The sequence below is a fragment of the Apus apus genome, chromosome 19, assembly GCF_020740795.1.
Source record: "Apus apus isolate bApuApu2 chromosome 19, bApuApu2.pri.cur, whole genome shotgun sequence".
Lineage (NCBI taxonomy): Eukaryota > Metazoa > Chordata > Aves > Apodiformes > Apodidae > Apus > Apus apus.
In genome coordinates this window covers 7,361,539-7,376,210 of record NC_067300.1, presented here as the reverse complement: position 1 = coordinate 7,376,210, position 14,672 = coordinate 7,361,539, and the positions used below count along the sequence as shown (strand labels likewise).

Sequence of the window (14,672 nt, the reverse complement as noted above, 5' to 3'; positions counted from 1 at the left end):
CCCCCGGCGAGCGGCCGTTAAAGCGTGTCAGGCTTGGTTTGTTTTGGGTTTGGTTTTGCAGCTGAGCTTTCATCTACCCGTGGCTGCTTGTTGAAGCAATCCCTTTGCTTGACGCGCCTGGGTAAACTGTTCCTTTTTTTTTTTTTTTTTTTTTTTTTTAGAAAAAGGCGGGACAGGCATTGGGACGAGGGAGCAGTCCAGCTGCACACCCCTCCTCACCCCTTCAGAAAACGCGCCCTTCACCCAAACACCAACAGCGCGTTCGGCTGAGCGCGGCCTGCCCGCTGAGCCGCTGCGGGTCCGTGCGGGAGCCCGCGGAGGCCGGACCCGCGGGGATGCGGCGCTGAGGGGCGGCCGAGCCGAGCGGTGCATGGCCGGGGGGGCCGCGGCCCTGCCCTGCCTGCGGGGCAGCGCCGGGCTCCCTGCCCTGCCCGAAGGTGAGCCCCGCCGGCGCTGGGGAAGCGCGTTTCGCTTCGTCTTACCCTTCTCTTTCGCCTTCTTTGTTACGCTGATTAACACAAGCGATTACCGGCTGTATATACTTACGTGTCCCTGCTTTTCTTCATTCTGTCGAGCTCTTCAGCCTGGCAGGATCTGAGGTGACGGGCTTGCTGGTTAGTGAAGAGCTTCTTAGAGAAAGCAATCTGTGGGGAGAGTTTCTTGAGGCGTTCGAAGTAGTATCGAGGGCAGGAGAGCTCTGCATAAACACCCTTTGCTTTTGTCAGCGGGGATTTGTTGACCTGTAAGTTTTACCAAGAGATTAAGGAAAAAAAAAAAACACCTCGTTAAATTTCGTGCTCGTCAGACCTAGATCACATAGATACCTGCAAAGCAACGTAATGAACTTTAGCGTTTTAGTTCTGGGAACTGTGGATGGGGGATTGTTTTGTATATGAAGTGAATTTTCACGTGTGATTTCATAGTCTGCAAGTGCCGTGACTTGTTTTCCTTTCAGAGCTTTGCTTCTCACGTTTGCCATTCAGCACTCGTTTCCTGTAACGTTCATTTCAGGCTTTCACCTGTGTTTCTTTGCTTAACTGCATGTGCCCAAATTATAAAAAAAATCCAAGAAAATACACGTTTATGCTGCTAACGAGTTACATAAATTCTGAAGCTCATCACGCTTGAAAACTAGGTACTGCTGTGGCTGAAGGGAAATATTTTGCCACTTTCAGTCTTCAGGCTTCTGTTAATTCCTCCTCCTTTCCACCCAAAGAATGAGCACATGTCGATGGTGTACACCGGGTGGTTCTGACACCACGGAGTTCCTGAAGAGCTATGCTTTTAAAGAGTTGTCCCTGGAAGATCTTGAAGGAGCCAATGATGATCTCTCTTACTGCCTGGAGTGTGTGGTCGAGTACCACAAAGCACGGGAAGAATTGCCAAAGTTGCATGAGGTAATTAAGAGATTTGGCTCCTGCCCATGAATGAGCAGGAACTGAAGGAAAACTTCAGGAGAGGCTTCTGTGGTCCAGCCTCAGTGATGGGAGGAGTTTGTGCAGGGTTTCTGTTTTGTTGGGTTTGGGGAGTGGGGTATGTTGCTTTTCAACTCTGCTTTTTTATATTGAGTTACAAAGAGCCATTTGTAAAGGAAGAAGACCCTCCTGTTTTGCATGTGTTCAAATTAGAACTAAAACAGTAGTGGGAGGTTGCTGACTAGACGTTGTAGCTTGGACTTTGTTCATGCTGTGATGGTTTGACATCTGAAAAAAAGAGCACCTGCCAAGCAAACTAGCAGCTCTACTTCTTTAATGTGTTTGCTTCCTTCCTCTGGCTTCTCTTCAGCTTTGGGTTGTTCCTCTTTGGCATCCATTTCTCATTCATAGTTTCATACTAAGCTTGAGTTTCAGCAATCTGATCTTGCAAACCTGTGAGTTTTAAAACTTAATTTTATTATAAGCCTTTTACAGTTCTCCCTCAGGAGGGGGTTTCACACTGAGGGCTGAGTGGCCCGAGGGGAGTGGTTATGCCACAACAACTAGTCAGTTAAATTTCTCTGGAGGGCAATCCCATCTGCCTTTAGACTGGAGATAAGTGGAGTGACAGGACTGCTGAAAGTTCCTTTCTGTATCTGTTTACTGTAGGAAATAGCCTTGATTTCTAATTGATGTTTGGAGCAGTTCCTTTAGATGAGTGCTGTTAAGTGAGCCAAATCCCCTGCAGATGTTTAGCAAGTCAGTCTGTTTGCATCGTTTGCATTCACTCCCTTCCACTAACATGCTGCAAAATATGTGAGAAGGCAAGACTTCAGAACTGTTTTCCCATCTTCCTAAATACAATAATTTTCTGGATTGTGTCCTGCTTTGCATTGGCCAGTGGAACGAAACTTCATGACTAACCTATGGCCTGAAAGAATTATTGAAACTGTTTATTAATATTTAACAGAACTATAAAAATGCTTCTGCTTTGCCAGTCTTAAAAATTACTTTATGATCTTAACTCTGAAGTGAGAGTTTTGTGGTTTGCACAGTCTGAACACCTTGTCAAACACTTTGTTTCACAATATGCTTGGAAACTTTTAAAAATGAAATTAAAAGTTTTGAAAGTCTACTGAAGGTTCCTGCACATGACTATAATAAATGTCCTTAATGACTTTCTTCACAGATGCACTTTGATTAGGTTTTTTTTCCCTACTCAACAGGTCTTGTGGGAGTTGGAAAGCTCCCGTCTTGTTGCCCACATAGAGAAATCCATCCAAGAAGAAGCTGGAGATGATGATGAGTTGATTATAGTGAATGGGGATGAAGAGAGACACCTGTCTGGTTATGTGGGCCCAGATTTTGAGAATAACCTGCGAGTGCCCCTCCTAGAAATACTGAAATATCCCTATCTGCTGCTGCACGAGAAAGTCAGTATGTATCTTAAAGTGTAGTTGTAAGGGTATTGTTTCTACTGAAGGAGCTGCAAATAACTTACAGGGAAACCAAAGTACCAGTGTGTATGTATGTATATTTGTTTTTACACTGACTGGTTGTTTTTTTTGTTTTGTGAGCATATAAATTAGCCCTTATTATAACTGTGTTGGTCCTTTTAGGTGAGCTGTGTGTGGAAGTGCTCTGTAAAATGGAAAAAAATCAGAGTTCCTTTCAGGTCTTTGAGAAATATCCAGGAATTTATCTCTTTTTGGTACACCCAAATGAAGTGGTAAGTTCTTTCTTTTTTATTCTGCTAGTTTTAAATAGCATCAGAGCAGATTCCCCTTTCTAATGACAAGAATTTGAAAAGATTAGTGTTCAAGATGATTTGTGTTCCATTTTCTGTATTTTTGTTAAATGGTATATATATAAAATAAGAATTTCAGTAGCCATAGAGTTACTCTTCCTGAAGGAGAGAAGACTCTTGTTTTACAATAACTTCTAAAATCACTTTACTTGCATTTAGTTGGCAGAAGTTGCAGCTGTTCAGTGAAACTGAAAAATGAATCCCCTAAACTCCCAAATGGAATTCTTCTCAAGTGGGCCAGGATTTGTCATTTAGTGTATTAATCCCCTTTGGATTTTTTGCTGGTTAAAGGGATTTGAGAGATGACCAAAAAAATACCTGAAGTTTTCAAAGCATTAGATGAGTCTGAGTGCCTACTTTTCTGCCTTCTTTTGAAGTTTGTGTATTACTCTGCTGGAAGGCTGGTCCTTCAGACTACATGTGCACGTTCTAGGTATAAAACTGGTGACAAAAACAGGGAAGAGTGCCAAAAGATAGTGGTAATTCAGAGAATTACCTGCTGCAATTGGGAGTGTCTGTTGAAAGAGCAAATCCTGGTTTCATGCACCGTGTTAACACTGAAGGGACAGGACTCGGTGCTTTCTTGGCAAGATCCTGAAGTCTCTGTGATGTGTTTATCTGTGTAGGGTGAATTTGGATGTGCAGCTCTCCAAGGATTATTGAATTGTAACCCAAGTGGGCTATTGATTTACATCAGGAGAGTGTGAGTTCATCCCATTGTTGTCCCACCTCATCTGATGGTGCTTTGGAGAGTCAGGTTCCACAGGCTGTGTCCTTTCCAAGGCTGACTGACTTAAACACCAGTGTGTTCAACATTTCATGTTGTCCTAAGAAACAGTTAAAGGGTTCAATAGTGGTGTACTTTGTGCTTCCTGAAACTGAAATTTTCTCTGTAGGTCAGAGAATGATTCAAAGGCAAAAAATTCCTGTGCTAGCTGCACAACTTGCCAACTGTTGTTAGAGTATACAGTTATCTAGGTGGTAAATATTGGTCAGTGACTTTTAAACAATATAAAGTAAGTATAAAACCATATGTTATCCCTCTGTCACAGTTTTATCTGTATATATTATGCTGAATTTTAGCTTCTTTGTAACCAGCATTTTATTGTAGGTATAGTAAGCCTGTTTCTGAGGTGATTTTGAAAAAACTCTTGCTTGTGATTATGAAAATTTACCATAGTAAAAATCCATTTTTGTCCCATTTGTAGTAGCAGTGGTTCCTAATCTCCCAATGTTGTGATTTTACTTGCTCTTTTTATTGAAGCAGAATTCTTTTGTTTTAATCCTTAGATTCGTCGATGGGCCATCCTAACAGCAAGGAATTTAGGGAAGGTTGACAGGGATGATTATTATGACTTGCAGGAAGTGCTGACTTGCTTGTTCAAAGTTATTGAGTTGGGGCTTTTTGAGAGTCCAGATATTTACAGCTCGTCAGTGATTGAAAAGGGTAAACTCATCCTTCTGCCATCCCATTTATACGATACTACAAACTACAAGAACTATTGGCTGGGTGAGTATTTATGATCAGAGGTGAATTTGCACATGTAGCTTCTCTCATGTTGTAAACACTTTTCAGGTCAGAGCTCTACTGTTTCATGGGGGCTGTTTATTTTGGGCAAGTCAAATGGGAGAATTGAATGTTGCACAGCTGCAGTAGTAAGATGGTGTTTGATTAGCTTCACATGGTTGATCTCTTTGGTCAAGTGTTAGACTGGTAAGGACGCTTGGAAAATGATCCTTGATGCGGTGAAAATTGGAACAAATATTTGTAAATCTACAGACCTGTTGCTTTGCTTTGTGTGTGTAGGGATTTGTATGTTGCTAACGGTGCTGGAAGAGCAAGCCATGGACTCCTTGTTACTGGACCCAGACAAACAAAATGATTTCATGCAGTCCATACTTCATACCATGGAGAAGGAAGCAGTCGGTAACTAATTTTGATACTCAAATGAAGACACTTCTTAGCCTATTTTTCATCATTATCAGACTTCCCTGTTTAATTGAGTAAATTCTTAGTAGTGCAGTGCTGAGGTGATCTTAACTGAAGCTTATGTATCTTCTGGAAGCTGGCAGATATTGCATGTTTGAGCAATACTGACAAACACTGAAAAATGACATTCAAACAAAGTCATGAGGGGAAAAGGGAGTGCAGTGCTTTGCCAGATGCCTTAGAGGCTTTGACAGAATAAATCTGTATTTTCTGCCATCCTCTGTTCATTTCATATACAGGTTGTATGGGAATGCCCCTTTCACTGGGGCATGAAGTTTGAATGTTGAGTCCTAAAATAAACACCTTCCTTGGAATTGCTGCAACCTGCTTAAAACTTGACTCTTCCATCCATCAGTTTGAGGGAACCCCTTTCGCAGCTGGGAGTTTAGACTGGTAGCCCTTGGCCCAGTCTTGTAGGCCACATGCTGTGGTGTAGCCCAGGAATGGCACATGAGCTCAAGACCAGGGCCACCTCTTGGATATCTAGATCTTTATAAGCTTAGTATGCTTATTGAGGGTATGATGCTATCTTATATGAAGAAGTAAGAACACACTTGAAGGAAAACCAATTGCTTCTAGCTTTAATTTGAAGTATAAATTGTCAGAGCCGTGTAAGTTGTACCCAGTTCTTAGAATAGCAGTGCAAAATTCGGTGTGGATGAATAGGTTTCAAAGAGTTGAGAAACATTAGTAATAGTTACCCAGGTTCTTGTTGATATTAAGACTGCATGATGACCAATGTCTGTAGAGATAAGTGAGGTTGACTTTTTTCATCCTTTTTCTGGGTTTGAAAATCTAGTTCCAACTTCCTAGAATACATATCTTTATATTAGTAATTAAGAAAAAAAATCATGAAAACCGACTACTTTCAACTTAAGATGAGTCTAAGAATGTCCAGGACTCTTGCATTTCAACTCTCCCCAATATTACTGTTATGTTTCAGATGATTCCACTGACCCCTTCTGGCCAGCGCTGCATTGTTTCATGGTTATTTTGGATCAGCTCGGATCTAAAGTGTGGGGTCAGCTTATTGATCCTGTCCAGGCCTTTCAAACCATTATCAACAGTGTGAGCTACAACAATGAAATAAAAAATATACGCAATAGCTTTAAGAGGTCAGTTTTATTAAGAGATTAGAACAGTTTTATGATTTTGATACCAGGTAGAGGAGTAGGGTCGGTCTTGGTTTTCTTGTCGGTGCTGCCTTGATTTGGTTTGGGGGAGGGAGAGATGGCTGGGTGAAAAGAAAAAATCAGATGTTGCCAGCTTCAAGCAATGAAAAGATGAAGTAGGTCCCTTAAAATTGTGAGGTTCTTTCAAAAATTCTATGCTCACTTTTTTCTGACTGCTCTGATGTCTGTTACACTTTTCAGGGTTTTTCTGAATCAGGAGGGCTGCTGTTGAGGGCTTATTTAATGCTGTAACCACCTTGTTAGGGGTTTAATGAAGTTAATGTTTAATGAAGGCTGCTATGTGTGACACTCTTGATAAAATTATGGGAATTCCAGAATTCTCAGTGGATGACATAGTTTTAGATTGTAGTTCCAGGTGACAACTTGAGTTTACTTTCAGCTCGGGTTAAGTATTAAGTATTTCTCAAAATTAGGTTTTCTTAATGGTACTTTATAACCTTAAAAGTTTTATTCTTTTTCTGAGTGCATTCCTTTCAGGGAGGAACTGGCCTTTAATAACTTGGATAACATAGTGAAGTGCTGCAATGAAATGCTTTAGAACATGTAGCAGGCATCAGATAAGCTTTTGAAAGGATTTGAGTGCATGTATCTTAAGATAAAAAGGAGTTATTGAATCACTTCCAAGTGACAGTATTCCCAGTATTGAACTTAAAGTTAATTAGGTGAAATGCCTATTCAGTGCAGCAGTGATGGGTTAGGACACTGCCAGGAACTCTAGAAACAACTTCTATGGAGCAAAGTTTTGTTACCTAAACTTGACTTCTATCTTTTGGCATGCTGTCCCCTGAAGAATTCTTATATATATGTTATTATATTACTATAATTATGTATATATTTTTATAAGAATCCAAGCCCCAAGACTTTATGAACACCTGTTTTTGAGCACTGAAGCTGTCTAATTTTTAAAAGTTGGTAGAAAACAGTTCCTGAATAACTGTACCAGTTGTTGACTGTTTTCCTGTGGTATATTTTGAATCAACTTTGAGTGACAGTGATTTACATATGCAGTATTTTTATATATACAGTCTATATTATCCTAGATAGCTACAGCTACATAAATATGGAATGTTAAAGATAGCTGAGGAAGGTGTATTAAAGGAGGTTTTCTTCAGTTAAACAAGCTTTTGGAGTGTTGTGTTCAAATAGTTGCATACAAAGTTTGAGTGATTGAACTGCATTTGTGCATAGAAAATTCAAAGAAATTGGAATTTTTCTGGGTGTTTGGTCTAGGTAGTCAAATCCATGGCTTACTAGAAAGCTCTTTTTTTTTTTTTTTTTTTTTGAGACAGTCACTTCCCCTGCTTCTTACAAGCAGGCTAGAACAAACTCTGCAGTTTTAATTATGATTTCATAGGTATGTTTCATCGTTGATAAGTTCTAATCGTGTGGTCAGTATGTGAATTGAAATCTGGGTCTTGGGCAGTTGGCTTTTGTATAAAGTTAGTTGAGTCTATAATGATGTGTTTTTCATTTTAGGACAAAATCTGAACCGGAGTCAGACTACAATGATGACATGGTTACTTGCAGTCAGATTGTGTATGATTTTAACACAGAAAAGCTTCAGAAGGTATTAAGAAATGTTTTATTTCCCTGTTCTTTGAACTTTGATCACTGAATGATACTGTCAGTTTAAATCATCTCAGAAGATGCTCTGTTTCTACTAGTGATTTTCCAAAGAAAAAATAAGACATCATGTATGTCACCATTGTGTGCCCTAATTAGTAGCCAGTGTGGTGACCTCTTGTTTACATGGTACTTTCAGGCTGTAAGAGGAAAGAAGAATGGGTTTGTGAATTAGACAGAGATAGTATTAAAGTCCAAGAATTCATATCAAGATGGAAACGAAACTCTGAATTAAGTTATTTTAAAATAAGTTGTTCTTTGTATTCTTGTATTTTCCTTTTTGTTTCTTAGATTTCTGAACTAGTGTATTGAGTATGGACTAATGATGTACACTTTGATTTACTTTCAAATGTTAGGCTGTGCTCCAAAATGGCACCATTATTTTCTTGTTAGAAGGCAGAGGAAGTTGGTATAAGACACACATTTGTCATCTTCTCTTGAATTTATGAAATGTCTGTTAAAGTCTTTAAATGGGTATTTGATTATCTGAGGTTAAATTCTGTCAGCATAACATCATCTTTGGAGGATTTCACAAGGATTTTTCAAGAAATTTACTACTTTACCTGTATTTCATAGGTTGTACTTTAGGAAATTAGTTCCTTCTACGTAAGTTAGTTTGATCTTTATTTTTTTCATTTTTCAGTTTAGATTTTGACTCTACATTAGGATATAAAGTTACCGTATAATGAACATATAGTTGAAAGACAGTAACCTTTATGGCTAGAACAGAAAACTGGCAGATTCAACTGTGGAGGATGATGTGTGTGGTGAATTTATTTTCCAGGATACTGGATGGAAAGCTGCTATTTGCCCAGACTACCTCCCCAGCATGTACGAGGACATGCAAACACTGGCTCACGTGCTGCAGTCTGATATTGGCAGAGACATGCGCATTCATAACAGCACGTTTCTGTGGTTCATCCCTTTTGTTCAGTCTCTTATGGATCTCAAGGACTTGGGTGTAGCATATATAGTAGAGGTCATTCACTACCTGTACTCAGAAATCAAGGATATCCTCAATGAAAGGATCCAGCAGTGCGATAAGATCTCGGAATTTTTTCTCTTGATCTTGGTGTCGATTATTGAGCTGCACAGGAATAAGAAGTGCCTGCACTTGCTATGGATTAGCTCCCAGGAATGGGTGGAAGTGGTGGTGAGATGTGCCAAGCTTCCAGCTGTAGCATTCACACGGTGCACTGAAAAAGCCTCTGGACACTGTGTGAGGGGTTCATCAGGAATGTCTTTACAAGCTTCTAACTCCGTGCAGCACGCCTGTGTGCAGCTGATCCGCAGCCTTCTGAAAGAAGGCTGTCAGATGGGGCAGCAAACTCTTTGCAAGCAATACCTGAACAAACTCAATCTTCTTCTGCGAGGAAATTTGTCATTAGGTTGGCAGCTGAACGTCCAGGAAACCCAGGAATTACAAATGTGTTTAAAGCAAGTCATAAGAAATATAAAGGACAGAGCATTGAATACCTCTGTGCCCATAGGAAACAATGCAGGCTCTACAACTTTGCCCACCATTTCAGTCAAGCAGGAGAAGAGTGGACGTGGTGATGGGCATGGCAGAGATGGCCTTTGTTCACCAGCTGGTCTCATATCAAAGGAAGGCAGAGATGAAGATTGTCCAGAGAACCCTTTCCCTAGAAGAAAGAGTGCCTGGGAAGAGGAGTGTAGAGATGCATCTAAAAGTTCAAGATCTTGGACATCAACAGAAAGCCTCTTGGTGAATATTAAAAAGGAACCTAATGACCTGACAACTCCGGAACGTGTCTGCCCACAGAACTCTTTGGCAACAAAGGAATGTGGGAAAGTTGAGGAAAACAAGAACAGTGATCTTGTGGTGGGGAAGTGCACTATGGGTGATCAGTGCTTAAATCCAAATACCCAACAATCAGATTTCAGAAGAATCAGAGAGCTGGAAAACAAAGGTGAAGCAGGACCCATAGCACCAGTGCACCTCGCTGCTCAAACTGGTTCTTCAGAAGATAGTTACAGCTCAGATGTAAAGGGAAGCAATGTGTTTTCTAGTTCCTCTTCTAAGTTGAAAGTGGATGCACAGAGACTGATGAATTTGAAAGACATGCTGCAGAAAACTGAATGGCCCTCAAAAGTATTGCAGCCTACCAAGCCAAGTGACTTGAAAAGCTGCAGTTTAACAAGTGCTTCAAAAGCAGAGGTGGAGAAACCTAAGCTTTGCACTGGCTATCTCTGTACTACCAAAGATTGTCATAAACATCAGGGAGTGAATATTGTGTATGAAAATGAAATCTCTGTTGATTCTCCATCTTGGAGGAGTTGTGAAGGTGCACAGAAGAGAAGTGTCAACAGTGCTTTTCAATCCAGACTGGTCCCCACTACCCAGGTGTCCAAAGAAACACCACTAGTTTGCTCCAGCTCCTCTAAAAATGAACCTGGTGTGCAGGAAGATGAAGACAACAGTATTTTGCTTTCAAGGATTAGTGACACTGTACTGAAAAAAGAATCTACTGAAGAAAAGTCAAGTTTACTGTTGAGGTCTGTCTTTATGAAAGACCCTGAGATGCAAACTTCAGACCAGGAACAGCCTAATTTAAATGACTCAGGTAAATATGACTGTAAAGGTCAAATTCCAAAGACATTCAGTGTGGATAAAACTTCAGCAAATGGTTGTGTTCCATCTACCTCTGAAAGTAAGAGGGATACATCTAACCCTGCTTCTCGGATCAGGCCGCTGTCCGTGAAGAGTGAATCAAATGACAGGTTGTTCCAATTCTCAGAATATTTCAAGAGAGAAAACAATTTAGTGGGGAAGAAAGAGGAGAATTGTGTGAAAACTGTTTCTGAAGATAATACTTTATCAGACTCCCAGCTTGACAGAGACCTCAGTAAATTATCTCTAGCTGCATATGCCAAAAGTGTCAATTTTCCCTTTGATTCAAGCCAAGAAAGCTTAGTTCATCATAATCTGTGTGATATTAAAAGAAAAGTGAAAGGTGCTGTAAGATCTTCCATTGATGACCAAAGTGCTCGGCCTCCCTGTGATGCAGATTGCCATGACAATGAAGTAATTATAATTTTGGACTCTTCTGATGAAGAAAACAACGTGGCTCACAAGGAGGAAACAACAAAAAATAATGAGAATGTGTGTCCTGAAAAGCAGCCTTCAACTTCCAGCTGCATTTCTGACTCAAAGTCACCAAGCTCTCCCTTGTTACTGGAAGAGTGTGATTCTCAGTACTTTGAATTTGAAACAGAAGATGAAGTCTTTTCAGTGTGGCAAGATACTCAAGAGTATAGTATGGAAGCAACTCAAGAGTATAAACAGAATCAAGCTTCAGCATCGGTTGATAGTGGTAATTCCCATGGCTCACTGGAAGATCACACAAATGAGTGGGGTTATGATCTGGATTACCTAAGTGATGAAACCATGGAAGAAGAAGCAAACTTGGTAGAAAAGCAGGAAGAAAATAATTCTCATCCCAAAGAAGCTGATAATGCAAAGGAAGTAACTAATTCAGCATTGCAAGAATCTAGTAGTAAGGGAGATGGAAAAGATCAACTGGAGAATTTGGCAGACAAAGGTCCTGTTGCGAAAGACTCCACCCTGGGCTCAAAACTGACTGAACCCAGAGCATCTACATCTAAAATGTCATTAGCTTCCAAGCTGGCCCTGAAGAAGAACAGTCTGAGCCCACGGAAGAGTATAGCAAAATCCAAGGTAGGAAGAGCTATTCAGAGAAGCCCTAAAAAGCCTCCTTTTCTTAAACCAGCCCCAAATAAAAAGTTACTTCAAAGTACATCCAAAAATTCACAATCTGGCAGGTCATTGCCTGCTGTTATTCCTCCAAGGAAGGTCAGGCAGTGTCCTGCACCCTCCACCACTGCAGAAAAGCTGGGTCTGAAGAAGGCACCTCGTAAAGCCTTTGAATTATCCCAACGTTCCTTGGAGAGCCTGGCTGAGCTGCGCAGCCACGGGAGAGCTGCAGGGAGGGTGGCACTTGCACAGAAACGGAAGAGTAAACTAATTGCTCCTCAGAATTTGTCTGTAAAATACAATAAAAAACTGCTAGCCTGCCAAGACCGTCTGTATTTTGGGCAGACAAGGCCCAAAAAAGGTGTGAAGCATCCTGTGGGAAATTCTGAGAGTAGAAACAAAACAGTTAGGAAAGTGGATGCAAATTCTAGGAAACAAACACCTACAAGTTTTGAGCTTGGATCTGTAGAAAACCCAAGAGACAAAAAAAGAGAGGAGACAAATCTGTCTAAAATGCCTACTTCTTCAGACTCGAGCAGAAGATCAGAGGGTAACAGTACGATGGTTCCTCCTGTACCTGAGGGTTCAAGTCTCTCTTCTGCTGCTCTTGCTCAAGATGGTAAAGATGAACCTTCAGGAGAAGGTTGCGGTGTCCAGCCTGGGTGTGAGAAGACAGCTTCAAAAGAAAATGGGTGTAAACCAAATGAAAACAGTGAAGATGATGATGATGATCATCTGTTTTTAACTCAGTCAGATCCTAAGGATGAGGAATCGCGTTCTCTGGAGGAAGGTGTTGAAGATGCTACTAAAACTAGTAAAAAACCAGAGGAAACAAATAGTGCTGAAAGTCTTCAGCAGAAAGACTCCTTGACTCCTGTGAAATGTAAGTACAAAAACTGCATGGAGAAGGTAGAAAAACCAAGAGAATATTGCAGTAACCATGCAGCCACCAGCTCAGAAGCAGACCACTTGTTTGCCAAACCTCTCCTGCCACCTTCTAAACCAAGAAAGCCTTCCACTGCCAAAATTTTCAGCTCGGCAAGTTCCTCACGGAATGCAGCCTTCAGCAAGGACTTTGAAGATGTTAAGAAGCCCCCACCAGCTTCAAGAAACAAAGAGAATGCAGCAAAACCACCACTTGCAAGGGCTGCACCCCCAGGAAATCAGACCTGGAAGCCTCTAAGTTCCAGTGATGTACCTCAGCTCCCTAGTTCTAATGTTCTCCAGCCACAAAACAGACAGAATTACAATGTTTCAAACGTGGTCAGAAGACCTGCCCAAGAAGTGTGTCCTGCCTTGTTTGAACCTAAGCCCCGGGACCATAGTACTTTTGATAATGAAGTCCTAAAGTGGACTTATGAAATGTTTGCAAACTCCAGCGAGTGTGGACCTCCGAGCGGTCTCCTGCAGTCTGTAGTAGCCTCTGTTCCTGTCCAGTTTTGGGGAGAGAAACAGTATTTTGAGACATTTTTCCCCTTGATGATGCTAAACGCCTTTGAAACAGTAAGTTGCTACCTGCCTCTTCGTTTGTTTTCAAACCTAGTGCATTTTACTAGGAGGTTAAAAACTGGTTTATGTCCTCTGATAACCTTCTGAAGGTGTTCAGATAAAGATCTGAATAGAGGAATGATTTGAGGGAAATAACCTAGACAGGTGTGTTTACAACTGGGGACTGTCAGTGTTACTCACCTCAGTGAAGCTTTGTGTTTTGGGGTGTGCATCCACAATAGCCTGAAAAGGAGGTGGTTCCTCTTTCTTTTTTCATAGCATATAAAGCTTAAAACAGGAATCTTTGTTTAAGAAGCTGAGGTGTTTCAATGACTGTAACAAGAGGTTAAGGACGTGATGTTTTCATTTATGTTGAGAACTTAGATCAGAGGGTAGGTTGATCTAAGAAGCTTTTTTTTTCCAAAACAGTCTCATAGTTTGTAGTTTAATAATGAATAAAAGCAGCATTCCTTCCACTACGCTCTTCGTGCTTTCCCGTTCAGTCATTGCATCACTTTTCCTTCAGAAATAAGGTAGAAAATGAATACCAGTGTAATACTGGTATTTCAAGGTGAAAATGCAATATGGGGACCACACATTAGTTTTGAGGAGCTTTGTAAGAACGTAGATTAAATGGGGGGTGGGTGAGGAGGAAGAGCTTCTGTTTGCCCCATATGCATTTGTATATAATTTATATGCACATATTAAAAAAGAAATAGGCAAGACTCTTTGTCTTGAACTTGACAGTCTCTTATTTTACCTTTATCTTATTTCTGATTAGTGTGTTTGAGTCATGGTAAGATTTTCTTCTGATACACTGCACACTTAAAATTATTTCTATTTTTTCAACTTTTTCCAACATGTAGCTGGCAAAAGAGTGGGCAGAAAACCAGAAAGTAAGAGAGAGGAGTTACTACTTCTGCTTAGAGAACTTATCTTCTGACTTGAATGCAGGAAACCTTACAGCAAGTTTTACAGGAAATTTTACAGGTAAGAGTGTTATTTTATAAAGCCCTCTTCTCATTTTCAGGTAGACAGTGCCTTGTAATGAGTTAGCACTTGCAGGTAGGATTTGTAAAAAGTTGCTATAAATGCAAAAAGGGTCTTGAATTTGCTACTTTACAGCACGTTTGTAACAGAAATATGGATTTTGCAGGGAACTTGTGCTTTAAGTGTTCAGTACAAAAAGTCATTTGATTGCTGCTGGAATATTTTCCATCTCATTTGGGATTTCCTTTCAGCTTCTTTTGGTAAATATAATAACCCTTGACTTGCTCTTTTTTTTTTTTTTTTAATACAATGCTAAGTTCAGTCTTAAGAATGCAGAATAAGGTTAAAACTCTTTGTAGACTTTTGCTATGGTTTTTAATAGCTTAAAAGATGAACAGATGGATATTCCTGAAGTATATGCAATATGTTA

General features: G+C 40.4%; 1 protein-coding gene across 2 annotated transcripts in view; it reads left to right on the top strand.

The window, feature by feature from the left end:
• The first annotated feature begins 1,215 nt into the window (after window positions 1–1,215).
• The window catches only part of SETX (senataxin), a 29,681-nt gene continuing 16,224 nt past the window's right edge, over window positions 1,216–14,672 (top strand). For both annotated transcript variants that reach the window (XM_051636348.1, XM_051636349.1), the window contains exons 1-9: window positions 1,216–1,397; window positions 2,642–2,852; window positions 3,035–3,144; window positions 4,513–4,732; window positions 5,030–5,149; window positions 6,156–6,327; window positions 7,882–7,972; window positions 8,813–13,267; window positions 14,119–14,242. In XM_051636348.1, coding sequence (XP_051492308.1) covers window positions 1,218–1,397; window positions 2,642–2,852; window positions 3,035–3,144; window positions 4,513–4,732; window positions 5,030–5,149; window positions 6,156–6,327; window positions 7,882–7,972; window positions 8,813–13,267; window positions 14,119–14,242 — 5,683 coding nt within the window. In that variant the 5' untranslated portion in view covers window positions 1,216–1,217. The remainder of the gene's footprint in view (window positions 1,398–2,641; window positions 2,853–3,034; window positions 3,145–4,512; window positions 4,733–5,029; window positions 5,150–6,155; window positions 6,328–7,881; window positions 7,973–8,812; window positions 13,268–14,118; window positions 14,243–14,672) is intronic.